The sequence below is a fragment of the Phyllostomus hastatus genome, unplaced genomic scaffold (assembly GCF_019186645.2).
Source record: "Phyllostomus hastatus isolate PE091 unplaced genomic scaffold, TTU_PhHast_1.1 phas_contig_495, whole genome shotgun sequence".
Classification (NCBI taxonomy): domain Eukaryota; kingdom Metazoa; phylum Chordata; class Mammalia; order Chiroptera; family Phyllostomidae; genus Phyllostomus; species Phyllostomus hastatus.
In genome coordinates, this window is record NW_025333895.1 from 847665 (window position 1) to 875481 (window position 27817).

The 27817-nt window shown below is 51.4% G+C and overlaps 1 protein-coding gene across 4 annotated transcripts in view; it reads right to left on the bottom strand.

Moving 5' to 3' along the window:
• The window catches only part of DENND1A (DENN domain containing 1A), a 486624-nt gene that overhangs the window by 27033 nt on the left and 431774 nt on the right, over positions 1-27817 (bottom strand). For all 4 annotated transcript variants that reach the window (XM_045846504.1, XM_045846502.1, XM_045846503.1 and 1 more), the window contains exon 19: positions 24020-24151. In XM_045846504.1, coding sequence (XP_045702460.1) covers positions 24020-24151 — 132 coding nt within the window. The remainder of the gene's footprint in view (positions 1-24019; positions 24152-27817) is intronic.

Genomic DNA, 27817 nt, shown 5'->3' on the forward strand with positions numbered 1-27817 from the left:
TGCAGGCACACAGTCTCAGACTGAACTGTGGCCCCCCACTTGCCCTCCGGGTTCCTCTGGGACAGTGGGTTTAACCATCCCAGCCTCATCGGCACCTGTAGGTAACGGCACTCCCCACCCGAGGGGGCTGATGGGAAGACTCAGTGAGATGATGCTCACCACGATCTTTCACAACGCTGCCAGGAGACATCAGCAACAATCACATGAGCAGGTTTCCCTGCCTCCCAATCCATCTTCCACACTTGTTCCATAGCGGACTTAAACAAAACAGCACACACCCTATCGTGTCACTTGCCAGCTTAAATCATCTCGGTGGAAGGCTGGCGTCTCCCGAGGTGTATTCTGAGAATCACCATTCGGGGGATGCACTGTATGAAGGGAGAAAAGGAGGTTTCCAGCCAGACGAGTCTGGGAAACGCTGGCACTGTCTTGTTCCTCTTGGAGATTCATGACGACTGTTGGCACGGCAAAGGAAGTCGTTGCAACAAAAAATCCACCCTGAATAGGCAAAACCCTATTAACTCCTTTCTTCTTTTTCTTTCTTTCCTTAGAGTCTCGATCTAAACCCTGAAGTTCAGTGTTACTCTTTGCCTTTTTAAGCACGTGCAGCAAAAATTCAGCACTCTCTCTGGGCCACTGACCCCGTGTCCTGCCCCACTCCTTGGCCTGGGCACACCTACCGACTCCACCATGTAGCGATGGAGTGGGACACACAGCTTCTGTACAGTGACATCCTTCGGTGCCCGGTGAGTTTTTGGGATACATGAACCCTTGACGGCCCAAGCAGTTTCACAAGTGTTCTTAAAGTGGACAAGGAGATTTGAACCCCTTGGTTTGCATGATTTTATGGGGTTTCTGGGTCAAATGAATAGTGAATATTTTCAGAGGTCACCTCAGCCTGCTTTTGGGAAGAGATTGCTGCTTTTTTTCCTTAAAAGTTCTGTTTCCCTAATTTATTTAAACACAGGTTCGCTTTCCCTGTAACACACGTTAATAACCCCTTGGAAAGTGCCACGTACAGTGTTCAAAGCCCCCCAGATTCTGGGCCCACCCACAAACCTCTGCAGTCTCATCTCTGGCACGGTCCTCCCGCCGCCGTGGCTCCCACGGCCCGCTGGCCCTGCTCACCCACGAGCACTCCCAGAATGCCTCGTGCATTCTTGTGCTACCATGCTGGTCCCTTTGCCTGAAACACTTGCCCATTTCCTTTCGTCTCATCCTTGGTGCTTCTTATTTGGCCTTTGCTGCCTCAAGCACTGCCTCCCCTGTCCTTTTCTGCATGGTGTGGGTCACGTGCACACCCCCTTCCTGCCCAGGTGTATTCAGAGGGCACTGGTTGTAATTACTGGCTCACTAGTCTTATTTCTCTATTTTTCCTTGGGTCTGATATAACACTAGGTACATAATAGGTGCTCAGCAAATGATCTTTGGCTGAAACTTCCTGGCACAGAGAGAAACTCAACAAATGTTAGTTCCCCAGATCCCGTAATCAACCAGTTTTCCTTTGATTGTCATCAGGAAGTGCTGACTCTTTGGCAATTGAGTTTATAAATGGCAGGAGGGAAGCATCCCCTTGAACACACCCAACCCAGAAGCCAGCAGGGTACACCCGAGGGATTTAAAGACACCAGGGAAGGGTAATATGGCACAAAAGTCCCCAGCGTGACAATGAGGGCCCCACTGCAGGGTGCATGACGGCACTTCCCCAAGGCCAGGTGGGAGTGGATGCACTGCTGTGTGGATGCCCCTCCTTCCTGGAGGAGGGGCTGCCAGGCCACCCTTCCCAATACAGAGGGGTGGGACGAAGGTGCTCTTCCCACTGCTGGACGGGGAGGTGGCTAAACTGGAAGAGCCCTAAAGCAGAAGAAGAGAACAGAGAGGCTGGGGCACTTTGGCACAGAAATCATGTTTATGCAATCCTCAGTGCCCTCCCTGGATCGAAATGGCTGCACTGACTACTGCTTTTTAAGTGAGTTCAGAAATGCTGGGCCCTGAGCAATCTGTTGCTAAGAAGAGTTCCATTATATGAGTTATCTGGCCCTTCCTGGGCTGGGCCATGGTGGGGCTGGGGCTTCTGTGACTGGCACGATCAGCTGCCTTCCTGAAGGTCATGTTTAGTCAGAGTGGAACGACTGATTCCTCCCGTGTACTTTTAAGGAACAACTATTTGGGCCAAGGCACGGGGACTCAGGAGAGGACACATCCTTTATCCTTAAGGAATGTATGGTTGAATGGAATTTAACCTACATCACAGAAAAATAGCTCTCGTAGAGTACAACAAGTATTTGGGCTAAAACACAAGAAATAAACTTTGGGTTGGAAAGACATGGATGGGTTCACGTCTCAGCTCTGTCATTTTCTAGCTGAGTTCAATATTGGTTCTGCCACTTGGGTGAATTATTTGACCTAAGTCTTAGTTGATTCTTATGTAAAACAGAAATAACTCCTGAGCCACAAGCCCTGGTGTGCGGATGCTCACGGGAGTGCCGGACAGCTGTGTGCAGCTCTGGCCCAGGATCCTGCTGGGGAAATGGGACCATCCAATGCTCTATCCTACCATTGGACCCACAAGTCTTCCCAGAAAAGCCCTGTGGACATGAGGACCTTGGTTTTCCAAGGGAGTGCACAGTTAGTGAAGCACTACTGAAGGAGACTGGATTTTAATAGTAATCTCTTCTATTTATATGATGTGTTTCCCTTTCAAAGCGTTTCTACTTCTCCTCTTTCCTTTGAGCCTCATATCCCCTGGTGAAGCAAGTCAGAGAATGATTATTCCCCTGCTAGAGAGACAGGGAACAGGAGGTGAAGGGACTATCCGAGGTCACAGAGCTAGTAGCAGGAACTAAAATAAGTGGGAATTCGCAGGCATCGTCCTCTCCTTGTCAACCCTGATTTCCAAAGTCATCTGGAATCCTTTCTGACATGGCTTTTCTGATCCTTGTCCTTTCTGAAGTTAGCCTCTGTTGTTAGAGAAAAGGCTGGCAAGAGAGAATGATGCCATCTTCCCCTTCCTTATTTGAGCATCCCTTTCTGGTGCTTTCCAGAGGAACGTGATTCCTGTAACGAACAGTGCAGTATGCTCTACACAGGCACGGGGCACACCCATGAGCCGCCCTCACGGGGCTCCCACTCTGACGGAGGGGACAGAGGGTCGCTGGGTCTGTGGAGGTACAAAGGGGGGGGGTCTCCTACCAGATGGGGTGGTAGGGAATTCAGGTGCCCCGTGAAGGGAAACCACTGTGGTCTGACAAGACCAGAGCGAGGGTGAATCTGAAGACAGGGAGGACCTCAGAGTGGCTGGCGGGGGGCACACAATACAGGGTCTTAACTGTCTAAGAAGTGTGGGTGTAGGTGGGAGAGACTGCCACGTCCCTGGGAAAAAAGATGGGTGGGAGGAGGATGGGTGGGCATCTAAGGATAGAGTGACCCTCCAGCCACAGAGGAGCCCAGCCCAGGACTCCACATTCTCAACCCCCCACCCCCGGCCAAGAAAGAGACTGCTGGAGGACGTGGACACGAGGTAAGCCTGAAAGTGTGATTGACACGGATGTCCCGGGGAAGGGAGGAACCCTACGGCCTCTGCCTGGCCCTTGGCATTTTTATCTGTCAGCCACACGGGCCAGGTGAATATGTTCATTGGATATGAAACCCACATTTATGAGGACAGCATCTGATTTGCAGTTAATTTGTTGATGCAGCAAAACACATCGTTTCCAAAAGGTCAGGAGGGGAAGTCCTGTTGGAATATCAACTTAATTACCTGGGCGGCATGGACGAGCGGGTGCCCTGCACAGGGCTGCTGGGTGGAGGGTGCTCGGCTGCCAGGAGCTGACTTGGGGCAGAGCGCAGTGTGTGCAGGGGGTGGGGCACCCTACACAGTGGGCGGAGCCTTGTCCCTGGTGCCTAACCAGCAATCTTGCTAGCCCAGGGAATCCTCATGCAGGAATGAGGGTCATCACCCCGTTTCACAGATGAGGGAAGGCAAAGACTTCCCCCGAATCACACTGAGCAGCGGATGACAGGCCTTCAGAAGGGGGTCAAAGAGTTCATCTCGAGGTAACTGCAGGCGAGGCAGGGGTCCTGTGATGTAGGTGGAAAGGGGCTGGCTGTTTAAGATCCAATGTGGGGATTCACTGGGTCCCCACGGAGGTCACAACTTGGACTATCCCTTCCACATCCTTCGAGATCAGAAGCAGCATCCCTGTGTCACTGCTGGGAAAGCAGGCTTGGGTGGGCTGGGGGCTGAGGGGAGGACAGGTACTACCTACGACCACACAAGTGAAAGGTCCAGGTGAGGGGGGTGACAGCCCAGACCCCAGCCAGGGCCTGTGGTACAGGGAAGGAGGTAGAACACAGACACCTGAGGCCACAGGGACACACCAGTTTCACTGAAGGCCCAGCACTGTGCATACAAAGCTTGGGGTGGGGAGGCAGCCGAGGTCCCTGCAGCTTCCCCTTCTGAGGGATGGAAAAGGTGGGGTGTGCTCGAGGGAGCCTGCAGGCATGAGAGAGCTGGCCTCGGGGCTGGGCCCCAAGGGGGCCTCAGATCCTTTGTGTCTGAACAGTGCTGGGAATTGCCCCCTTCCCATCAGACTCCTGTCTAGCTCACACAGAGGAGGCCCCGCAACCGCGGTGGGGGGAAGGGGCTGGATAGCTGCTGGGGATTTCTCTGTCCTGGGGATGGGCCCCAACCAGATACACTGTCAGGAATGAAGAGGGTAAAAGAGAAAATTCACCATTAAACTCTGTCACTGTTTAACGAGGAAAGAGTTCACCTGGTTAATTTTCCTGGCTAGTAGCCACATCAATGCTCTGACCTGGGCATGAAACAGCCCCGGCTGGGAGAAGAAGACAAAGCTTTCTGTGGTTTTACAAAGGGCCTCTGGGCCGGGAGCAAGGCTCCTCTAACTCCTCGGGACTGGAAAGCTGCTATTATGCAAGGTATGGAAATAAAAGAGGGCTTCTTTTGATATGCCTCCAAAAAGGACTGCATTGAAGCCATATTTGTGTGGAGTGTCTCCTTTGAAATGCCCAACTAGCTCTCTCAGGCACAGCTCTCGCCTGTCCCAACTCCTGTCATTATCTCCAATCCTCTCCGTCCACCTTCGGCAGAGCCGATCCTGCTTGTTGGGGAGGATCAAATGCTTGCCTCTGCTTCCGAGTTTCAGCAAGGACTGCTGGGGAGCGGTGGGCACTGGTGTCCCACGGTACTTGCTCTGTGCCAACAGCATGGGAGGGCCCTGGGTCCCCAGAGGGGACCCTGGGACCCTCGGGCCCCAAAGCATCTGCAGAGGTAACTCGAAGCTCCAGGCTATTTATTATCTGGAGGGATGCTCTTTGCACGATGTTGCACAGGACGGACTCACACACAATGGCCGAGGAAGAAGTCTCCATCCTGCCCACGTCGGGTGAGAAGGGGATGCTTCCTCACAGGAAAGGAGGCTGGAAGGGGCCCTCGTCTTGGAGCACCCTCGATGGGCTGGGTGTTACTCAGAACATCCCAGTCAGTCCTCAAACGCTGGAGAGAGGCTCTATCATGACCCAAGTTCTACAGATGGGGAGACAGCAGCCTCTCGCCCAGATTCGTATGGCGCGGTGAGGAAGCCAGAGGGGGTGGCCTTCTGTCTACAGTTGTTAGAGTCCAAGGGAAGGGGTCCACGTGCCCTGCAACTTGCTGTCCCAAGCCACCTTCTGAGAGGGGGTGCTCAGGACCGAGGTGGCCCTTGGGCCTGTGAGCCAGCATCTTTGGAGAGGGCAAGGGCGTGCTTAGGATTCTGTTGTGTCCACAAGTCACCCTGAGAGGCCATTCTCTCAGGCTGGGCCCGGCACTTTCTCTGCAGTGAGTGCTGAGCTGAAGGAGGCACAGGCTGGGCCTGAAGAGCAGCGCGTTCCTCCCCGATGTTGACAGGAGTAGTATTTTGTAGTGGTGCTGGTTAATTTGTAGTGGCATTTGTGGTTTGAAGCCTTGTCAAGATCCCTGATTACTTCCCGTGCAAGGAGCTCGGCTGACGGGGAAGTTCACATGCTGAACAAAAGCAGCGAGGCAGCTGTGAGGGAAGGCTGCAGGGGGCTGGGTGACCCCAGCCGCTTGGGGGACAGAGGCGGGGGAGGGAGGAGGGCCAGCAGTGGAGTGGGGGAGGGAAGTCTTTTGTTTTTAGTCAGGTGCAGCTGCTGGGTCTGAATAGGTGGCATCCCATTGGTGGCCCGAGGTCGGGCACCAGATGCGGCTGGTGGCCGGACAGGGGCAGGGAGCTTTGCTGACGCATGCCATTCTCTGCCCAGACAAGAAAGGAGGAGGGTGTGCGCTGCTGCTACCTACACTAGCGTGGTCATCTGGGATGCCATCAAAGGTGCCTGGGTGACATTCCCAGGAGGTGGGGGATATGAGAAGGGGCTTCCAGATGTTGGGAGAGATGATCTCCCTCTGATAGCAGCAGGGGCTACTGTTTTCTGGCACTTACTATGAACCAGGCCTTGTGCTAGAAACACGACAGGCCAGGTCTCTCATGATCTCAAAAACCCAGCAGAGAAGGTACAATCCCCATTTGGCAGGTGAAAAACTGAGGCCGACTTGCCCAGGCCTCGCAGCTCACAGGTGGCCGAGCCTGGATCCAAGCCCAGGGATGTCTGACCCCAAAGAAGCCCACACTTGTTCCATCAGCACACAAACCGCAGACCTGATACGCAAACAGCAGGAGGAAGATGCTAAAACCTATCGCCTCAAGACTGAGGGTGCTCCCTCTTCCTGGGGAGTTCTCCGACATCCTCTGAACTTTCCGTCCATTCCGACCACACAGAAAGGTTTGTCTTTGAGGCTGCCTGCACTCCAGCAGGCCATCTCCTGACTCGGTGAGGGTTTGCTCAGTGCATTTAAGGGCCAGGGCCAGCTCAGCAAAACCAAGGCTAATTTATCATCTCTGGAATGATGTCCACCCCAACCGTTACAGCACCAGGAAATTAAAGTAAGGATCTTCCCCTGACTTTGCAGTTGTGCAGACAGGATTGCACGGCCACCTCTGGAAAGGGAGTCCAGGGATCACGACAGCCTTTGCACTGTTCTCTCTGCCACCAGGGTCCCTGGGGCCACCTGTACCCTGAGGTGCTGACCATGGCCCTGTAGACAGTCCTCAGCAGGCAGGCCACTTAAGGTTAGCATCTGCCCCACCAGACCCATGTCCCACCCTACCACAAGCAGCCGCTTCAGTCTGGCCCCCCAGTACCCTGCCCTGCCCCTCAAGTACCACTGCCCTTCACAATACACGTGCTTGTCCTGGGCGCCCTCCCTGCATTTGCCTGCCCGGTGGACCCTGCTCAGCCCTCAAACCTCTGTCCCTTCCCTGGACACCAGTCCCTCTCTTCCTGGCTTGACGGAGCCAGGCTTCGTTCTTCTGTCTCTCCCCTAATAGTATGGGCTCCTTGATGGTGGTGCTGTGTGCACTTCACATCTGGACCTTTGGCTCCGAGCATGAGACCAGCACTTGGTAAGTGCAAAGCAAATGCTGGCCCGAGACTGTGGAACTAACATCAAATTACCAGCAGGGCCATCGCCCAGCATTTGGCTGATCCAGGCCAACTAGTCATTGTCCCTGTCACTGGAGTCGCTCTGTCCACGAGGATGGCAACTTTTGTGGCATGCTTTGATCAGGAAAAGCCTCCAACCTAGGGGTGTTCTGGTCTAACAGGCTGAGCCCCAGGGCTATCCCAAAAAGCAAGAGATTTTTTGAGTGGAATGCAAAAGATGGGAAGCAATAGGAAGCTTAGATGTGAAATATCCCAAAATTTCCCCAGTGTGTCTGTTAAAGAAAGAGAGTCAGGTTCACTAGACAGAGGGTTTTTTTTTTCTTCTCTTGGAACAAATGGATGGAGAACCTGGTTTTAAAATTCCTGGACCCTGGAATACATTTCTATCTGTGTCAAAGTCTACCCTCCGCCGCCTCAGCAGAGTTTAAAATCCTAGCTAATAGGTTAACAACTGTTTTTCTTCAGCTTCAAATGAAGAATATCAGAAGGTTGGGGGAATATGCAGCTCTCCAATTTGTACGGACTGCACACAGCTCCCTGCAATGTGTGTTTGACAGGACTGACATTTTGTACCGCTGTGAGATGGGAAAACGTGTGACATTTTTATTCATGGTGGCGTACGCCCTTGTAATGATCAGCTCTGGTCGATGTGCTTACCGCAGCAGCCCCGGAGCCCTCGGAGAACAAACAGGAACCCAAGGTGCCAGCAGTTCGACTGCCTTATTAAACACCGCCAGGATCCTAACGAAGACCAACTGCTGGAAAATCTCACTGTCAAATCCTCAAGGACATTGTCAGTGCACAGCTAACTGCATATATTTTTCATTTAAAATACTGAAATCCAGCATTGTGCCATTACAACAGAGGGGAGGGGCGCCCACTCCAGCGGCCATTCTGTCAGCTGCCTCTTCAGAGCTCCAGATGTTAGAGCCAGATGCCCAGTGGGGTTCAGAGCTCAGAAAGGGGTGGCCCAGACAGGAACCGACTCTCTGAAAACACAGCCCTGCCTTCAGGGTGAAAGGCTGAAAGTTACAGGGCTCTGGTAAGAGTCACTTAGAAAGTCAACCCACTGGTTCCCTGCTGAAGCCAAAGCAAATCTGCATAATTAGAAAGCCGGCCCCAACCCCCAGCCAGCCATCTTCCTGCGGGTACAACCCATTGCATCCTGCAACTTGGTGCTCATCAGCTTTCTGCTTGGCGGCAGACCTTAAGACATCTGTAGAAACACACGGCCACAGTGAGTTCCACACCTTGGCAGAAACGCTGCGTGTCAGGGTGCCCACCTGCAATCTCACCACTTGCCTCAACTCAAAGGCCTCAAGGTCAGTGGGCAGGAGGACCCCTTTCCCTTCAGCGGTCATATCTAATGCTGATGCACACGGATGGATGGAAACCAATCACTTGGCAGGTCCTTGGAGCTTTTGGTGGTTGCTATACCAGGTGATTTGGTTACAGCTGCATATACTAACATACTAATATATTTATCTTATAAATATGTATTTATATAGAGCCTCTATTTCCATACTCTAGCCCTGGTGCACCAAGACACACTCTGCTATTTATTTATGGGGTCCTTGGTACAACAGGCCGAGCTAGCGACGCCTGTGTGTGGTTCTTGCAGGTTTGCAACAAACCTGTAAGTGGTTGGCTAAACAACTGGATGTTCTCCATCCATCACGGGCAGAGGCTTGCATTTCAATGGGCTGCCTGTAAACTTGGTTTTGCATAATACTGTATATCATCCTCGGCAGAACTGACCTGGGAGGCTATGCTGCTAGCAACCTGGAGACAGGGAGCCATAACATTCCACACCCTGGGATGGGGGTGAGGAGCGGAATAAGGTTTGGGTTCCCTGGTTATAGAACCCAGAGAGAGTACAAAAAGGAGGGAGGCTGGCCGACAGCCCTGGGGCAAAAGCCGGAGTGAGGGTTGAGGTCGCTGTACCCAATTTCCTCGGAGCTGGTCATTCTGTCCCTCAGCAGAGCCCTTCCCCCGAGCTGCAGAGGGAGGTGGCCACCCGCCCTGTGCACACGAGCAGACACTCCCTTTGTCACACACCCGAGTGGCACCTCAGATCTCATTAGAGCGTGCTGGCTTGGGGAAGGGACACACGGCCGTGTCCAGCCTCCTGCCGTTCACAGTGAACGTCCACAGCTCCCACGGATGGCGTCCAGCGCCTCACTGAGTTCTGTCCGTTGGTCTCCTGGATCTCTCTCCAGTTTTCCCCTCATCTTCACCTCCATCAGTGCGTCTGAGGTCAGGCTCTCACTAGCTCCTGCCTGAACTTCAGCTGCATCGTTATCGGTCTTCCTGCCTCACCTGGTACGGCCCCCGGAGGAGGTGATCCCAATGCCATTCCCTTGACAATCCTCCCTCACTGGCTCTTCGACACCTGTAAGATGTTTCCAGCTCCCCCAAGGCCTCGCCATTGCCCACCTCCACAGTTCAGCTCCTGGACCTCACCAGCCACCTCCCGGCTTCTTGCTTCTCCACTCCAGTCTGAAGAGACAGGCTGTCCTATCCTTCACACATCTTTCTCTTTACCTGGAACGCCCCACTCCTCTGGCTCTGCCTGACAGACAACGCATCCATCTGGGATCCGAATCTCAGACCCTCTGAGAAGCCTGCCCCCGCTCCCCCAGACACCCTTAGGGCTCCTCCGGCCAGTATATTTACGTCCATTAGCCTTTCTCTTTCCATATGATTGGTTAACTGTCTCTCCCAGACAATGAGTGCCACGATGGCAGGACCACATCTCACTCCTCTGTGACCCTGGGGTCTTGGTCAGGGCCTGGTACCTGACATGCCTCATTATACGTTGAATAAGTGAAAGAAGGAATTAACGAGGGCATAAAAGAATAACTCGGAGTTTCTGCCTGGCTGAAAACTCCAAGACTTCAGGATCTTTAATCACCAAGATAGCACAGCAGGGGAAGAAGAATTCTTAGCTGGTCTCATGGTTTGGGCAAGGGAAGGTGTTTGGTAGACAGCCCTGGGGCAAAAGCTCCCTTCTCTCCCTCCTGGTCCCTGTGGAGAACAGTGCCTCGCTCGGCACCCCGGGAGAGTCACTGTCCCCTGACCTTGTGCTGACTGCCACACTCCGCCTGGCCTCTCAGGGCACCGCCTCGCCAAGGCTGGACCTGCTGCCCCTTTGGAAGTATCCACTGTCATCCTCTCCAGGAAGGGCAGACAGGCATCTACCTAGAAGGTGTTTGGGGCTGGGCATCCCTGGGAGAGCTAGGAGGTGGCTGTCACCAAGGAGTCATGTGGCTGATGGGCAGCAGCATCACAGAAACTTGGTTTAAAGTGCTTGTAGGCAATGTGAATCCCCATCACACTCTGCATTTTAAGTGGGGTATAATCAACGATCCCTTAGGGTCTCTTTTACATATATTCTCTTTTCGGACTTTGATTACATAGAAAAATTCTTCACAATATAAACAGAATGGGATACAGTGTTCCAGAAGACATGGCACTAAGCAGGCTGACAGTGAAACTACCCGGGGAAAACAATGACCTAGGTTAGGGCCACGCTCGGCGCAATCTCAGATCAAGCCTCAGGAGGCTGGCAGGCAGCCCTTGCTGCCAGGGGCTGCTGTCACCGCCCAGCTCTCCCAGGGAAGGGGAGCTGGGGGTCAGGTAGAAGCAGGTAGGGCTTTGAATCTGAATCCATCTTACCAGCGGGAAGGAGGGGTTTAGGGGGAGGCCCTGGACTCTGCAGAGAAATGGGGCAGCCAGAGTCCCAGCTGCATCAGTCTGGGGAAGATAATGTGAGAGAATGCAAACCCTACTGCCCAGCACCCAGCAGGCATTCAGAAGGGCAGCATGGATGTTGCTGCCGCCCCCAGTCCCTGTCCTGTATTAAGCAATTCCAGGCTCTGCTAGGTTTATTCTGGGGAGAAAGCAAAGTCCCAAATCCAGGCAGAAACCAGGAGCCTTAGCCAGAGGTGAGGCAGAAGCAAAACAAAGTGACCTTGGCCTCCACAGCCTTCCTAAGCCACACTGCTGGATTCGAAGCAGGCCCCCACACACTGGCAGCCCCAACCAGATGCCTCAGGAACCAGGTAGAGCTGATGAAGAGGGCTTGATGAGAGAGGTGGAGTGAGGGGAGAGCCCAGGCTCTGGCATCAGACAGACATGGTTTGAAATTCTTGCTCTGCCACTTACTGTGTGACCTTGAGCAAGTTGCTTAACCTCTCTGAGCATTAGCTTTCTGGAATATACTAACTGCATTGATTGTACAGGGTTGTGGAGAAGATTAAGTGAGATAATACTTATGGAGGGGCCTGGCTAACACACAGTAGGTCCACATATAGGAAACCAACCCAATCCATCTCACCTGTCCTTATCCTGTCATCTCTTGGTCCTTGCCATCCCTTCTCCTGGGCATGGCCAGGTTAGCAATTTGCCTAATGCACAGAAGGGCTCAGGGATTGGCGGGGCACACTGTGACAGACAGCTCCTGGTGCAGCAGTTCTGTGGCCATGGCGCAGGACTTCCTGCATAGCCACCGACACCAACCTGACTCTCCCAGAGGACCTTGCCTGCGGGATATAATTTATGTTCAGTGCTTTGCTTTATTTCCCCTTCCCTACTGTGATAAACTCGCCACCTTTGGCACAGAGAATTCTAATCTGGGAAAATGCCTCCTCTGGTCTCGTTGAATCAGATTTCCTGCTCCTGTCCTGCGGGGCTCACTAGCTCCCTGGCAGGGAGCTGGGTTCCGAGCCGCTGCAGCACAGACCTTAAAAGGAAGGCTGTTTTTAGGGCCTGGTCAGTCCTCTGGCAAAGAGACCCCGAGTCACATTGCTGAATGCAGATGGGCTCGGGGACACAGGAGGCCTGTCACTCACACACAGCGCCGCAGACACGGGTTCTAAAACGAGTGCAGCCCTGCAGAGCACAGGTGTCCTCTGTGGGTCTCCCCTGCTCTGTGACCTCATGGCTGCTCCCGGCACAAGAAGTGTGCAGAGCTGCCCTCACCCCGTCCCACGACTGACCCTTTTGTGCGCTCACTATCTCATCACTCAGTCATCCCCAGATTCTCAATGGCCAACTCAGCTGTGCCGGGCCCTATGAAGGTGCTGAGGTGACAGGCTGACACTCTCCCTGTCAGCGACGGTGGGTCAGGCACAGGGACAGCGCTGGTCTGGAGCAGGGAGGGCTTGTGGGGGGACAGAAACTTGAGGCGGGCCCTGGGAGGTCGAGGGGTTTGTCAGGTGGAACACAAGAGCAAGGACGTTCCTGGCTGTGGAGACACCAGGAGCCAATTGGTGTCCAGGTTCTGTCCGTGCTCAGCATGCGTCTGGCCTGGAGCAGGAGCCCAGGAAGGGCAGTGACATTGTGTTAGGGACTGGAGAAGAGGAAGGGACGCTGCCCACGGTGGGGCACTTAGCAGTCTCGCAAGGTGAGAAGAACTGCCCAGAAGTGGAGGATGGCAGGCACCTCCAGCCCAGAGGACCCAGCTGTGTGTGTGTGTGTGGGGGGGGAGGGGGGGTTGGCAAGACCCTGAAGGCTGGCTAAGTTCTCCTGACCACCAGGTGGGTCCATGACCAGGGGAGGGAATCCTGGAGAGGGACCCACATTCTGGAGGGCTGAAGGGCCCGCCTATCTCAGTACTTGTTGGTGTTTTTTGATGTCCCCTGTGCCTCACGGACCAGGGGAGGAGAGAGACACGTGACCCAGGAAGAATGTCATTGATGCACTTGGTGGGTCTGGGGCAGATTTGGGGAAGGCCAAGGACAGACGAAGACAGTGGAAAGAGGGAAGCTCATGAAACAGGATGGGTGAAGAGCGGATTCTGGAAGCTGCCAGAACAAAGGCGGTACTTAGAAAGCATAGGTGTGGCTGAGCTCCCCACGGAGCAGAGTGCAGGGGAGCAGGTCAGATCCTGGAGGCACCCTGCCTAAGGGAAGGAGGGCCAAGCCCAGCTGCCAGCTCAAAGCCCAGCTCACCTCCAGCTCTGCTGGACTCCACACTCCGCCCCTCTGCCAGGCTCCAGCTGGACAGCTCAATTTCTGTTCCTCTGTGCATTTTAGTGGGGCCTTTCTGGAAGCTACACCTTGGGCCAAAGGAGTGATTTAAAAGGCAAGAATTCTGCAACCAGTGGAGAAAGCACTGGGGATTGTGGGGGCCAGGTACAGGGAATTCTGGGGCTTTAACAAGAAATCAGCTGCCTCCCCATCCTAGAACAGGCTAGAATTGCACCTGTGTTTGGTCCCTCAGGCTCAGAACCTTCAGCAGGTATCAGAGACACGGCCTGAAGAGGGCCGCTCCCACCATCCCAGGAAAATGAGCTCTCTGCCTAGTCCTTGAAGCTGGTGAGGAGTAAGGGTGTCAATTAAACATTGCATTTATCCTGCACTGATCTCCAGCAAGGTGGCAGTGATGAGGTGCTGGGCACCTCTTGGGCAAGCTGGTAGGCAATCACTCCAAGGGCCAAACTGGGGGTGGAGTTTATAACGAAAAGGGGACTTTGAGATGCCCACCCACGGCATGATCACTCAGCATAGATCTGGGCCTTTCAAAACCACAGATGAATTCCCTCCACCAGGATTAAGTTAAACCACCACGGTGGGTCTGTGGGCTCCCTTAAGTCAGGGACCATGTCACTGTCACCCCTGTTTTCACAGGCATGCTTCAGAGTAGGTTCTAGTGATTGCTGAACAAGTGACCTAGGTTCTTGGCTCTTTCTCCACTCCTGGGCCCTGGATTATGGCTGACTCACCACATTCCATTCCCAGAAGCTGTCATAGGCAACTGCGCCTATCACCCTAACCTGTGACCCCTGGCCCTGACCTCCCTGCCATGCGCTGACCTGCCACTGCTCTTCTGTCCCCTATCTGGTGTCCTGGTTGACCTCTGACCTTGATTCTCAGCCATGCATACTCTCTCAGTTCAAGATTCCCACAGCTCTAGGTGTGAAACTGTCTCTGCCATCAGCCCAGAGGACAAGAGGCTGGGACGTCTCCTCTTTGGCCCCGTGCACCTGTGTCAGTCTGATCTGTCTGCCCCTTTTTTGACAACAGCTCCCTGATTTCCTTTCCAGGAACTCCCCTCCCTTCACCTCTCAGACGTGTTTGGGTGTCGGGGGGGGGGCGCCCACAGCACATGGAAGACTCTGGGCCACGATGTTGGGTTCTGATGTAGGTATATGATCAGAGTTGGTTCAGTGAGTGAATCCCACGCCTTGTGTGGGGGTCACTAGCAAGTGACACTCACTTTCCTGCTGGTTTTACACCTGGGAGGATGTGGTCTGAAGCTGCTGCCGTCACCTTGCCACCAGGAAGGGAAAGCCTTCCTGAGAATGGCACCAGTAGAGGAGGCAAAGCCAAGAAATGTAGCAGCAAGACTGGGCCTGACTGACATGATTTGATACCTAGATCAAGCCATATACAAAGCTAGTATAAGCCAAGGATGTCCAACAATTTCTCTATTTGGTACTATGTCTCTTGCAACCCAAGTAACCTAACTGATAGAGATCCCCAGGATAGGTCCTGCTGCTGGTCTTTGGAGCGGGACTGGCTCCGGATACCCCAATACTGACTCCTACCTGTGCTGGGTTTTTATCTTGCAGCCTACTCCCTCACACACACATGGGAAGCACCCAACATGCCTTGGTGCCCAGTGGTGGGCTTAGTGCAGCATCTACACCAGGTGCAGGGTGCCAGCTCCTTGTCTTTGCGACAGCTGAGGCCCAGAAACAGTAAGGAAGGCCCCAGATCTGGAAGAAAGTAGGGATAAGGCCTTAACTGCAGCCCAGCGTCCTGGGATCCTGGGCCGTCCGCCCAGGCTGCTGCCCTGGCCCCAGCACTACAAAACCAGCAGGGAACTGCCATGATATCGGTGCAGGGCCGGGACATGAACCCGAGCTCTAGTAATAAACAACATGGCTTTGAATCCTGACTGCTGCTTCTGAGCCAGAAATCCTGGCTAAGTCTCCATCCTCTCTGAGCCTGTCTCCTCCCCTGCAAGAGGAGCTAATACCTGAAGCCCAGGAGGGTGGCTGAAAGGATTAAGTGGGCTAACCTGCGGGACTCGCCTAGCGTGATTCCTGGAATTGGGACACAGACCCATTTCTCCAGGTCTCCGTGCTGTATCTGGCGCTTGGAGAGCAACTCATCCCTCCCATGCTCTCAGACCATCCGGATGCCCAGCACAGAACAGATGCTCCAACTGTTGTTAAAACTGCTGAGACCCAGAAGGAGGGAGTGGCTCTTGGCTCCTGGTCCTTCTGCAGCCATGCTTAACTTGTGCTGCGTGGAGGTAAGGTGGTGTAGCTCTGAAAGCACACTGCTGTCTCGAACCTGGGTTTTCACTTGGCTGCTGACATTTCTCAGCCCTCCCACGGCACATCAGAAGATCGGCCCTCAGTGCTGAGCTCCCTGTGATGAGAGGAACACAGTATCCCTGCTTATCTGCGGGGCACACATGCCAAGATGCCCCATGGATGCCTAAACCCGCAGACATTACCGAACCCTGTGTATACTGTGGTTTTCCTGTGTAGACATACCTATGATAAAGCTGAATTTATAAATTAGGCACGATAAGAGGTGAACAACAATAATAAAACAGAACGATTATAACAATACACACATTAGAAGTTATGTGACTTTGGGGCCATTATTAAGGAAAATAAGGATTACTTGAACACAAACATTGTGATGCTGTGACAGTCTATCTACTAGCTCAGATGGCTGCTCAGTGACCCAGGGGCCCCGCAGTGCACACGGTGTGGGTGCACCGGACAGGGGGGTGACGCACTTCCCAGGCAGAATGGTGTGCGAGTCCATCACACTACTCACAATGGGATGCAATTTAAAACTTAATTGTTTACTTCTGGAGTTTTCCATTTAATATTTTCAAACTGGAAGCGGTCACAGGTACCTGAAACCATGGGTAAAGGGGTGGGGGGGAATACTGTACTATCTAAGAAAGCGACACTGAATGCTTAATCAGAAACCTCCAGAATTTTCCACTAAACCCTTATGAATCTCTAGAATCTGATTTCTCTTTTTCAACCGGCAAGTTTTTCCTCCTGAAATTGGAGATGGCTGCACAGAGGAGCAAACCCTGGTCTTGTTAGCCTTCCAGCAGAAAGCTGTTTCTGAGCTGGCCCGGGCTGTGAGAAAGTGGGGCCGACGTGGGAAGACAGGCCCAGCCAGTCGCCCCTGCCAGACGGACCTGCCGTGAGAGACCGCGCTGCTTTGGGCAGTGGCAGTGAACAAGTCAGAACCACACTGGATGGCCACCGGCCAGGACTGAAGGCAGAGCTGCCTACAGTCACCTGCAGCTGACACAAGAGCTGATCCGGGCAGGAGGAGCAGGAGGAGCAGAGCAGGTAAACTCCCAGAGCGCAAAACATGATGGAGCAGGGAAGACCCATGATGGAAAAGGGGAATGCAGTCTGGAAACAGAGGATGAAGGGGCAGTGTGCAGAGCCCCGCCTGTGGGCTGTGAAGGCACAGTGGCCAGTCAGGCCACAAAAATGACCGGCCTGCAGACCACACGGCGCGCCTGCTCACACTCACGCCTGTGCCCCGACCTGCCACATGGCCCCTTCAGCTCACTGTCCGAGTCGGACTCGGGGGGCCCCCATCTGCTCTTCCCAGGGCATCTCCTGGACGTGCCGCCAGCACCGCTCCCTCTCTGCTTGATGGTGCTGGCCCTCCTGGGCTTGGGCGTTGTTTCCCACCAAGCACTGCAGGGATGCAGGTCAGTTTCAAGTGAGTGCACTCGAGGGGCGGGGGCTGCCGCTGGCGAGGCGGGGTGTTCTAAGAGCACTGGCCAGCTGGGAGGCTATTCAGTGCGTGACTGGCAGCTGGCTCCACTTCTCCCCACTGGAGAAAGAGCCTGAGAACGAGGGCCTGTGTGGATGAACGATACCTCACTCAATCCTTATAATGACCTGCAACGTGAGTATTATTACCCCCACTCTAAAGATGAGGAAACTGAATTCACTGAGGTTGAGTAACTCACTGAGCTAGTTAAATCACCAGCTAGTTAGTGAAAGAGCAGAAATTTCGGTACAGAGCTGCCGAGTCTAAGATCTGTGCTTTGTCCTCTCTCCCCACTGCCTCCACCAGCCTGCCTCTCAGCAGTCACACGTTTGGGGGCATGGGCTATGTTGGCTTTCTCTCTCTGGGAATGGTCTGTGTGTGTATCTGGGAGTGTGTGAGGGCGTATGTACAATTTTTTGGCCACACTGTTTAAAAGCAAGGTTCAGACACCATGATACGTCACCCCTAAAACACTCTGGTGTGTGTGCTCCTCTTAGCAATAAAGATACACCCCCAGCAACCATGGTGTTGGCAATACTTCCATCATACCACCTCCATCCCAGTCTATCTTCAGATCTTCCAATTAGCCCAAGAATGTCCTTAAAACTTAAAAAAAAAATCCAAATTGTTTTCATACTCTGCATTGGTCATGTGGCGCACCGGTGGTCTCTCTTACAGTTTAAGGTCCTTGCTTTATTTGACGTAATTCAGGGGATGCCAGGGCTCTCCTTCCCTCGACTGCTCCCTCCCCAGCCCCCTTCTCCCCTGGGTAACCCATCCCCAGAGCACGGGGGCAGGAGGGGGCACCCAGTCCTCTCTGACCCTTTCCCCACCCCTTCTTCCCTGGGGCATACATGTCTAGACTTTAGGAGCTCATAAAAACACAAAATAAAATGAGACAGGATCTAAATTCCTATAATACAGAGCCATTTGGAAACAAAACCCTCATTTATGGAAAGAGATTTGGAAGTAGTTTTTGGCCACTAATGGAATATTCATTCTTCAAATGAACAGAATTAAAAGCCTAGCAACTAAAATAAAACCCCCAAAACTGCTGATCACACAGTAAGTACTTAATAATCAATCATTAATCAATTTAAAAATCCACATCAGTGCATAAAACCCCAGATGTTTACTGACTGCCAGGCGCTGCGGAGAACTTTTCAGAGGCTCCTGCTCTCACGGGGGATGACAAGCACGAGCATAGTAATGACGAGGCTGTGGGAAACATGCTGTGTGTGCCCAGAAGCGGCTCGCAGCCCCTCGCAGGGGAGTCAGCGAGATTCACAACACAAACGGGCTGCCCCGAGTGGGGACGGGCAGGTCGTGAAGGGCCTCGTGGGCCCCCAAGGGTGAGGATGGAATCTCTGGGGGAGGCTAGGAGCAGGGAGGTGACACGGCCGTTTGTGCACACTACAGGCGGACCCCACAAGGCCACGTGAGGGGTGCAGTGGGGGTGAGCTTGGAGGTCAGTTAGGAGACTGCAAAACAGCCCAGGTGAGTGAGAATGCAGTCTGAACCAAAGCTGTGATAAAGGTGATGGAGAGGACAGGTGAGCAGTGTCCAGGGGGCAGAAGGGAGTGACTTTGAGCTGCGGGGGAGGGGAGCAGACCCAGGCTTTAGGATGGAGCTCCCTGGGGCAGGAGAAAGAGGAGGGCGAGTTTGGTGAGGAGCGCATGTCCAGACTGCAAGCCTGTGGTCTGAGGCATCCGAGGTGTTTGGGAGGCAATGGCTGAATTGAAGGGAACCACGTGTGACTTCCAAGTTCAGTGGGGCAGCAGGGATTTCTCAGGGCACTCAGAGCCTTCTCAGCATTCGCTGGCTGGCCAGCTTTTCCAGCCCAACTCGAGGCTGGCACTACCTGACCTGGCTCATGCTCGCCAGGACTCTCCAGGTGCACAGACAAGTGGGACACCGCGTTCCAGGAGCTGCTACTAGCGGAGTCTCCAAACCACTGAGTCCCCGGTCTCTGGTACTGCTTGGTTTAGGCTTTGGTTTGACTGGCTTTTCAAACTTGACCTTAAAGAGGTTTAGAAACCTTTGCTCAACTAGGAGAACAGAGGAACCCACTTTTCAGAATCTGTCACATTAGAAGACAGGTGACTACTCTGTCTGCAGGATCGGTAGACTGCGGGAAACACATCCAAGGGGCTCTTGGGGTGGGTCTGCCATGATGCTCTCAAGGGAGCCCCATCCTTCCACTTGCTGGAAGGCCTAGCCCCTGGCTGAGGCCCACAGCCAATCCAGTTCCCACAGCTCAGGAGCAGAGGTGCTGTTGGCTGTGGAGTGTGGATTAGCTACTAACTCAAGCCAATGTCTGCCGAGCCTGCTTCCTTACCCGCTGATGGCAAAGAGTCAACGCAATGAGCAGAGACGTGAAAGCACCCAGTGGTCCCTCCATCTTACTCAATGCAGGGAGCAGAGCAGCTTCCAGTGGGGCGCCCAGGCCCTGCGGGGGGTGGGGGTGGGGTGGGGACACTGCTTCCTCGTCCCTTCCACAGCCACAGAAAGCGGGGACCGTCCGCTTCCCACCCCAGAAGAGGAAAGCCTGGGAAATCCTTGGCTTCTCTCTGTGCCCTCTCGCTCACTCCTGCCCAGAGGAGTCCTTCCTTGGAGAACGTCCTTGGGTCAACGTAAGCCTGCTCTAGTGTGCTGTGGGAGGTCACTGAGAGGACGTGCCAGTGGACCTGAGAGCTGGATGTGGGACATCAGAAGCTCCCCACCCCGACCCCCATCCTTGGAATGTGCGCTCTCCCTGCCATTCCCGTAGTGGGAGCCATTTTCAAGGATGTGGCCTTAGGAGACCATCTGGCTGGTATATGTGACCAAATCCCGTTAGGGCCTCTATATAAACTTTTAAGATTCCAGTGGCAAGTGCAGAGACCTATTTGTCTTGTGGATGCCCAAGATGGGCCTCGTAAGTAGTTCCCTTGCTTGCTAACCCCGCCACCCATCAGTCTGGAGAGGCCTCCTTTCTCTTAGCTCTCTCCCTGCCCTCTGCTACGAGGCCAGTGTGTGAACCTGGTGTGCGCCCTTCCGGCTCCCACCTGGGCGCTGCCTGCAACTGTCCCCTTCTCCTGGCGGAGTAGCTCAGTCTTCTCAGTTCTGAGGGGAAGTCTGAGCAAGCCCACTTGGTCTCACGTCTGAACAGTACCCTCTTTCAGGAAAGAAGCTGGCATTTTTATCTTGTTTGACTCTCTCCTATGCCTTATTTCATGAGTCTGTACTTGAGAGGTAGAAAAAAGAGTTATTCAAAGCCTCTCTAAACCTAACCATTTTCCAAGGTAGGAATAAGCATTCTCAAGTTACTTGAGATTTTAAGCTCCGTATAGAAAGCAGGCACGATAAGGGTTCAGAGGCTAACGAAAATCCATCTGTTCTGCTCTTGTTTAGAACTATCAACATGGTTCCTCACCAGCTGAGTAGCATTATGAACGTCCACTTTAGAAAACAAATGTGTTGTTCAGTTTGTTGACCAAATACCTTTTAAGCGCAGGGTCCAACTTGGGTCCTGGGCCCTGGGGGTGAGGAGCTTGCCTCTGAGGGGCCCTTGGAGTGCCCTGCGGTCACCTGTCCCGCTCTGGGTCGAGACTGTCCATTTGTTGGTCTGTCTCCCTCTTACTGCCACACAAAGACCTTTTTTTTTTACTATATGGTAGGTCTCCATACATTGATGAGGAGATGCAGAATTAAATGGAGGAGGGTTCTAGCCTCAAGGGAGGAGGCTCCAGTGAGGCTGAGAAAGGTGAGCGAGCACCTCCTCTCCCGGGCAGAGGATCCCCTCCCACCGCCCCACCCCCCGGAGCTGCTGTCTGAGGACTCCCTGCCACATGTCCCCACGGAGCACCCCTGGCTGGCTGCGTGGGTGCTGGCTCTGTGAGGCGGAGGGACTGACGTGACAATCTCAGCAGTCTCCGTCCCCGAGGACAGCGAAGTGTCCTTAAAGAATTAAACCCACAGGAAGGCAAACTCAAGCCAGCGCTCTTTCTGAGGTCAGCGTGCACGGGCTGGCCGGTGCGAACGGTTTTGCTGGGACACATCAGCTTTGCCAGACACAGCAAAGAGCTGCGGTCTCTGCTTGGTGCAGAGTCACAGTCAGACTGTCCTGTTTCTGGGGTGGTGACCCGGCCCTGGGCGGGTCCCTTCAGGTCCCTGAGCTCTAACTCTGTGACCATGAAGTGCGGCAAAGGATCCCTTCCTCAAAGGGCGGTGGCAGACATGACCCACGTTTCCAGAAGGAGAATGTATGCTGTTGGGGCTACATGAGTGGTTTAGCTGATACATGGGTGGACACTTACACACATTTTTTTGGATATGTCTTAGAAAAAACTTGGATTGGTATATCACCCCTATGATTCTGCCAATGTCACTGCTTAAGATGAGGCTAAAGTTGGTACAGACGTAGGTCTCAGTCTGTTTAAAGGGAAATGTCTAATCAAAAAGTAGCACGGGTAGTAGAAGAGTGTGGCAAAATTTCTGAAATGGAACTCAGAAGACTGTTCTTTGAGAAGAGTGTGATGTCCCTAACACTCACGCCTGCCAGCAGCAGGTGCTCTTGAGACGCGCCTGTTCCAGCCCAGAGCCGGCCAGCCCGGCGCCTGGGGAAGGGCTGAAGGACGACCGAGCTGGGGGCAGCGCTGGAGAGAGGGAAAAGAAAGGGCCTGCGGTTCCCGGCCCATCCCCCAGCAGCTAATCCGTCAGCTAATGAAGAAGCGGCCAGCACCAGCGAGCTAGCTGGCAGTTCACTTACAGCAAACTGATTAGGAATGTTCAACCAACAGCAGACTGTAGACCTTTCCAGAGAAAATAAATAGAGTGTAGACTGTATGCAAATGTGTTTGTCACTTTGACAGCACGTCTCAATTAAGGCATCTCGCGGCTGCGGGTAGGCTCTGCGGCTGCAGCTGTAAGGGAAAGCCCGCTGCATGGCTGATACTCGGGGCTTGACCTTAATCCGCATGCATGCATTAAAAACCCTGCCTTCCTGTACACTTGCATAATGCTGGCAGCCACGTGAGGGAAGTGACAAACGGGAAAAAAAAGCCACTTTCATCCTCTCCAGTTTACAGACCTGTGAAGGCACAGACAGCTCTTATTTCAACAGAGTTTGGGGTGGCTTTTTTAATTGTTTATCCCCCACCCGCACACACACACACTCTTATTCTGCATTTAGCTGGGAATGACATGAAAGCATCTCTACTTCTTGCTGAAATGGAAAGAAGGTCTTTCTCCATTTCAAATAGGGCCTCCTTTTTTGTGTTTCGAAAATGGAATGTTTAACACCATGAAGTCCCTCTCCCCCGCCCCCTCTTTCTCTGTAATGGGCTCCAAACTCCAGCGAGGGGCTCTTTTCATGGGAAGGTTCGTGTGTGCAGGAATGAGGACAAAGGAAGGCAGGAAGCTGGCGCTGGAGCGCCGTGCTGGCGACCACAGGGGCTGGGCTTTCAGCAAACCCAGCCGGGGAACTGGGGCACAGGTTTCCCCAACAGGGCCTGGGCCCTGAGGAGGAAGCCCCTCGGGGGTGCGAACACCAGTGCGATTTGAGGATAATCATTAAGCAAATGAGCACTGCCCCGTGGATGCTTCTTTCTTATGCTCTATTTCAATTTTTATGACATCCCTTTTAAGTGTAAAATCAGGAAAGGGGGAACAAACCTCTCCAAGTTTAAGATGTATGAATGTATAATCTACAAATATTGATTACAGAGGAGGATTCTTGTGTTTTAACAAACTCACACCTTATAATCATAACCCACAGCAACGATTTCATTAGTTCATTTCAAAATAGCTCTATGCCTGGTACATAGTGGGCACTTGATAAATGTGTTAAAAACGAAATTTGTAAATGTATGCTTCTGGTCCCTTTATGTGAAAAAATAGTAATCATATTTAAAATAAAATCATAAAGACTATTTTAATTACGCTTCATCTAATAAATGGCTAAAGAATCAGGTGATTTCAGAATAAATAAGCTGGTGGGTTCTTACTACAGTCAGATCTTGCTAATGCCATTTCTTATGAACCAAGAAATCATGACTTTTTCGAATCAAGAGAGTCAATTCAAGAGAAGTAGGGGGGCGAATACAATAGTTTTCAATCGAAAATGTAATCATCCATAAGAAATGGGTAAAAAAATTTCAGTTTCTATACAGATTACAATGTTTTACTTAAGAGAAAAAAAGTCAAACAAATAGACAATTTTTCAAACGCTCAGGTCGTCGAAATAGTTGGTTAAAGAATCGGATCTCTAGAACCACAGTGTGGGTGTTTACTCTGAGAAGCACGACTCCCGATATTGATTTTCAGGAAGTACATTAATAAAGAACTCCTAATTGATTTTTTTTAAGACTTCGCTTGTTGCCTTTTATTTGAAGGTGCAAAGAAGGGCCTGGGATGCTAAAGTGTTCTAATGAGATGCTTAGCTAACAGAGGCACCTTAAACAGAGTGCCTTGGGGTGGGGGAGGCAGCAGCTGCATTTAATGACTTCATTCAAGAATTCAGCTAGTTTATGACCAGAGCCATGCTGTCTGCTTATAATTTTTGAAAATTCACATTCAGAACATGTTTGCACCAAGTAAACATTCGAAGATGTGCAAACTCCATGGAGTTCTTTTGCCAAAGAGAGCTGAAATGGAAAAAGCCACGGCTTCATGTGCCACAGCTTCTTCTGCTGAAAAGCAAACCAACCCCAGACCAGTTAAAGGGCCAGGCTACATACCTGTCCGAAGTGGACTGTGATTGGCCTTCGGTCTTCCCGGAGCTTAGGGTCCTTGGCCTCCACCAGCGGGGACGGCGCAGTCTTTGGTAGCTGCTCTTCAAAGGTGGGGGCACAGCCATTCTCCGCGATGTCCTGCAGGGAAAAGCCAGCCAGGGGTTGGTGTCAGGGTCTTGGCACCTGCCGTGAGCAAAGGTGCTCCCTCCAACCCCAGAGCTAAGCACCAGGCCAGGGAACTCCCTCTGGGACATTCACAGCCTATTCTCCTGCTAGAGATGAAGGGGCTGGAAGGATAATGTGGCTGTTTGACCCGTAAGGACTAGAGAAACCTAAACCATACACATTAAATTACAAAGACAGCATAATAATTTACAATACTGGGGGGGAAAAACCTTTCATCCTTCTACTTTACAGGGCTATTTTCATTTTTATATATTCACTTGGCCACATGCAGACACTTAAAAATTACTTGCAATCACAGCTCATGCATAATTTTACATTCTATTTTTTCCTACTGTATTATAAGCATCTCCATGGTGTTGCATAGTCATTACAATGATAATTTTAATAGATGCATAATATTTCATTAAATGGCTATACAGTAATTTAATAAACCATTCTACTACCATCAAGCATTTAGGAGGTTACTTTTCCCCCTAACCACCACAGTCGTAAACACAATTTTTCTTTCTTTTGAATTATTTCTTTAATGGAAATCCTTAGGAATAAAATTACTAGGTCAAAAGATATAAGCATTTTTAAGGCTTTTTATTCACTCTACCAATTTGCTTTCCAATTTACACCACCAGCAGCACTGGATGCGTTAAGAGTTTCGCGGTACTCGTTAGCCTTATCGTTTAAAAAATGTATTGCTAATTTAAGAGGTGAAAAATGAGACCTCATTGTTGTTTTAATTTGCATTACTGTGATTATTTGAGACTGTGGCCATCCCTCCCACATGTGCTTACCGGGGATGGTGCTGCTTGGGAAAACAGTGTGTTCCTGCCCCATTTCTCAGCCCTAACCTTTCTGCCAGAGAATGAAGAGACTGAAGTCTCAGTTAGGATTCTATGACTTGGAGAAAATTTAGGGTACTGAGGTAATATTTTTAAATTCAAAAATTCACATTTAATTTGTGCTTCTGATGAGTGGAGTAAAATTCTAAGGAAAGGAAAAGCCCCAGTGTGCAAAAGGCAGGTCACGGCCTCTTGGGCTGGGGCTGGCAGCTGTCCAGACACACGGCTCTCCGGGGTGTGTGGGCGGTACCCACTTTTGCCATGAGGACCACATGCTTTATTCAAGTCCCGAAACTGCTTCAATCCTCATTGAAGCATGGCAGAGACTAAATATACAGGTGAGATGCATTGAAATCATTATTTTTTCTCCAAGTAAAAATAACTCATAGAAATAGTAAATACAATTTGCATTAACAAAACACACAGCCTTAGCACTCATTAAATTCTGCATATAAGGACTTAACCATTGGTTACTCTTAACTTCTCAGCCAAATAGAGAATGGTGGCATGTGGTGGGAAATGGTCCCTTACTGAATAATAACGCATTAGGGATGAAACACACATATGTAACATCTGTGGACTTCAGTCTCCACATCTGTACAATGGGGATATGGTTGCTGCAAGGTATAAAGGGTAATGTAACATAAAAGTGTCTGGAGCATTAATAATGGTCTGTGTGCGGTACTCAATAATGTCAGGAATTTCTGTGTGTGTGTATGTGTGTGCACGCGCTAAGTCAACCCCGCACACCCGGGTGCAGACTCTATACTGCCTGGTACCAACGCAGGGGGAGGAGGACCTCTTGGTTTTTCAGGCAGGGCTTACACCCAGTGGCCCACAAGTCTCCGCCTGGCTGATGCTCAGTGATGAGAGAGGTTGCCGACTGCCAATTGGAAATGGCTCTTTTGGAAAGGGGCTGCCCTAAGGTGCTCAGGTCAAGTAGAACAAAGAGGGGGAGGAGTTCTTTCTGTGCCAGAAAGTAACTAAGGGTTAAAGGGGCATTTTGGATCCAGTGGGTTTACTTAGACACAAGAGGTTGAATAAAGCCAACCAGTAAAACAAACAAACAAACAAACTACTTTTGTACAGGAAAAATACTGCAAGTGTGTGTGAATGACGGGCTGAAAAAAAGAAAGAAATGGAGCAGTAAGGCAACAGGGTAAGACAATACTGATGATGATAAAAATGAGACGATAACTATTTTAAAAAAGGTATGTGGTAGTTTTGGGGGAAATGTCTTAGTTTAAGCTTACAGGTAAAAACACCATCTCCCAGTTTTGTTTTTCACCACCTAGCAGCTGTCTGATCTTTGCAATTCACTCAACCTCTCTGCAACCTATTTCTTATTTTGACAATGGGGAGACCACCTCCTGCTTGGGAAACTTCAAAGCCACTGGGACAATGGATTAAATGAGATGAGATGTGAGGAAGCTTTGAAAAATGTTACAATACTGTGCCAACTGAACGTTAGATCCTTATTCCTGCAAAATGGGAAGCACACCATCTAAAAAGAGCTGCCCTGTGGTGAGCGCCTCCTACTGGCAGGCGCTGCCCAGCCCCTTGACCTTCACTATCACACTTAGTTTCCACAAAAACCAAGAGGTAATAGGAATATCATGCTTTTATAGGTGAGGAAACAGGGCTCAGAGAGGGCGACTTCCCCAAGGCTACACAGCTAGAAAGTGGAAGAACCCAGAGCTATGTGATTTCTGGCATTTAAGCCCTGTCAACCTTAACAATAGCACAACAGAAGGTTTTCTGAGTTCAGGAGGCGCTCAGCAGGTCAGCAGCTGTGATCTTCTCAGAAGCCCCGTTTCTGACATGAGCTCGTGCTGCCATGCCTCACGGGGTCTGGGCACGCACTTATCTTCTTATCCCTGTAGACTATGAACTCCTTGGGGTTCGGGTTCTCTGCCCCAGAGCCTTGAACACAGTACATGCTCTCCATAAATCTGTGTAAAGTTGAGTCGCACATTTGGAAGGCAAATGTGTCCAATATACAAATGTGCTTGTGTGTCAAAAAAGTAGTGCAGCATATTAATTTTATTTAGTTAAAAGACCCAAAGGTGCGAAAGGCTTCTCGCAAAGCCCCAAGGCTAGATCCCCATCAATTTATTAACTTCTGCACTATTTCTTCTACCTGGGGAAGGACAACTGCCTCCTCCCTGGAGAGCTGAGCGTGGGAGGGGCCCCAGCCAAGAGAGAAAGAGGGCCACTGCGTGGCCTTTACTGTGTCTGTTAGCAGAGGTCTTACACAGAGCAGGGACCCAGTAACAGCAAGTCTTGGGACCCCCGAGGAAAGAGACTGGCCTGAGAGCTCCCTGGGAGGCTGCCAGTACAGGGTATGGGGAAAAGGCAGCAATACAAATAAAAACTCTTGTGGGAATACAAATTTGCAATTCGTATCAAAACCTTCAGAGGGGCATGTGGTTTGGCCCATTAATTTCATTTCCAGAAATTTATCCTGATGAAATAACTCCTGCAAGGTTTTATCTATGAAGATGTTTGCCTAGAAAAAAAATTGGAACTCAATTGTCTAACGATGGGATTGATTAAGTAAGGTATCTGTGTCTCTCAGGTAAAATTTTATGTCCTTATTGAAACAATGACATGTGGAAGAAAGTTAGTGGTCTGGGAAATGTTTAGCATATAGTAAGTGAAAAATGCAGGTTACAAAATGAGATCATTTTCTTTTTGTTTGTCTAATTTGTTGAATTTTCTCTTCAATGAACATATTTTTCTTCACAAATGGAAAAAAAATACTGACAGTCACAATGTCATTTTA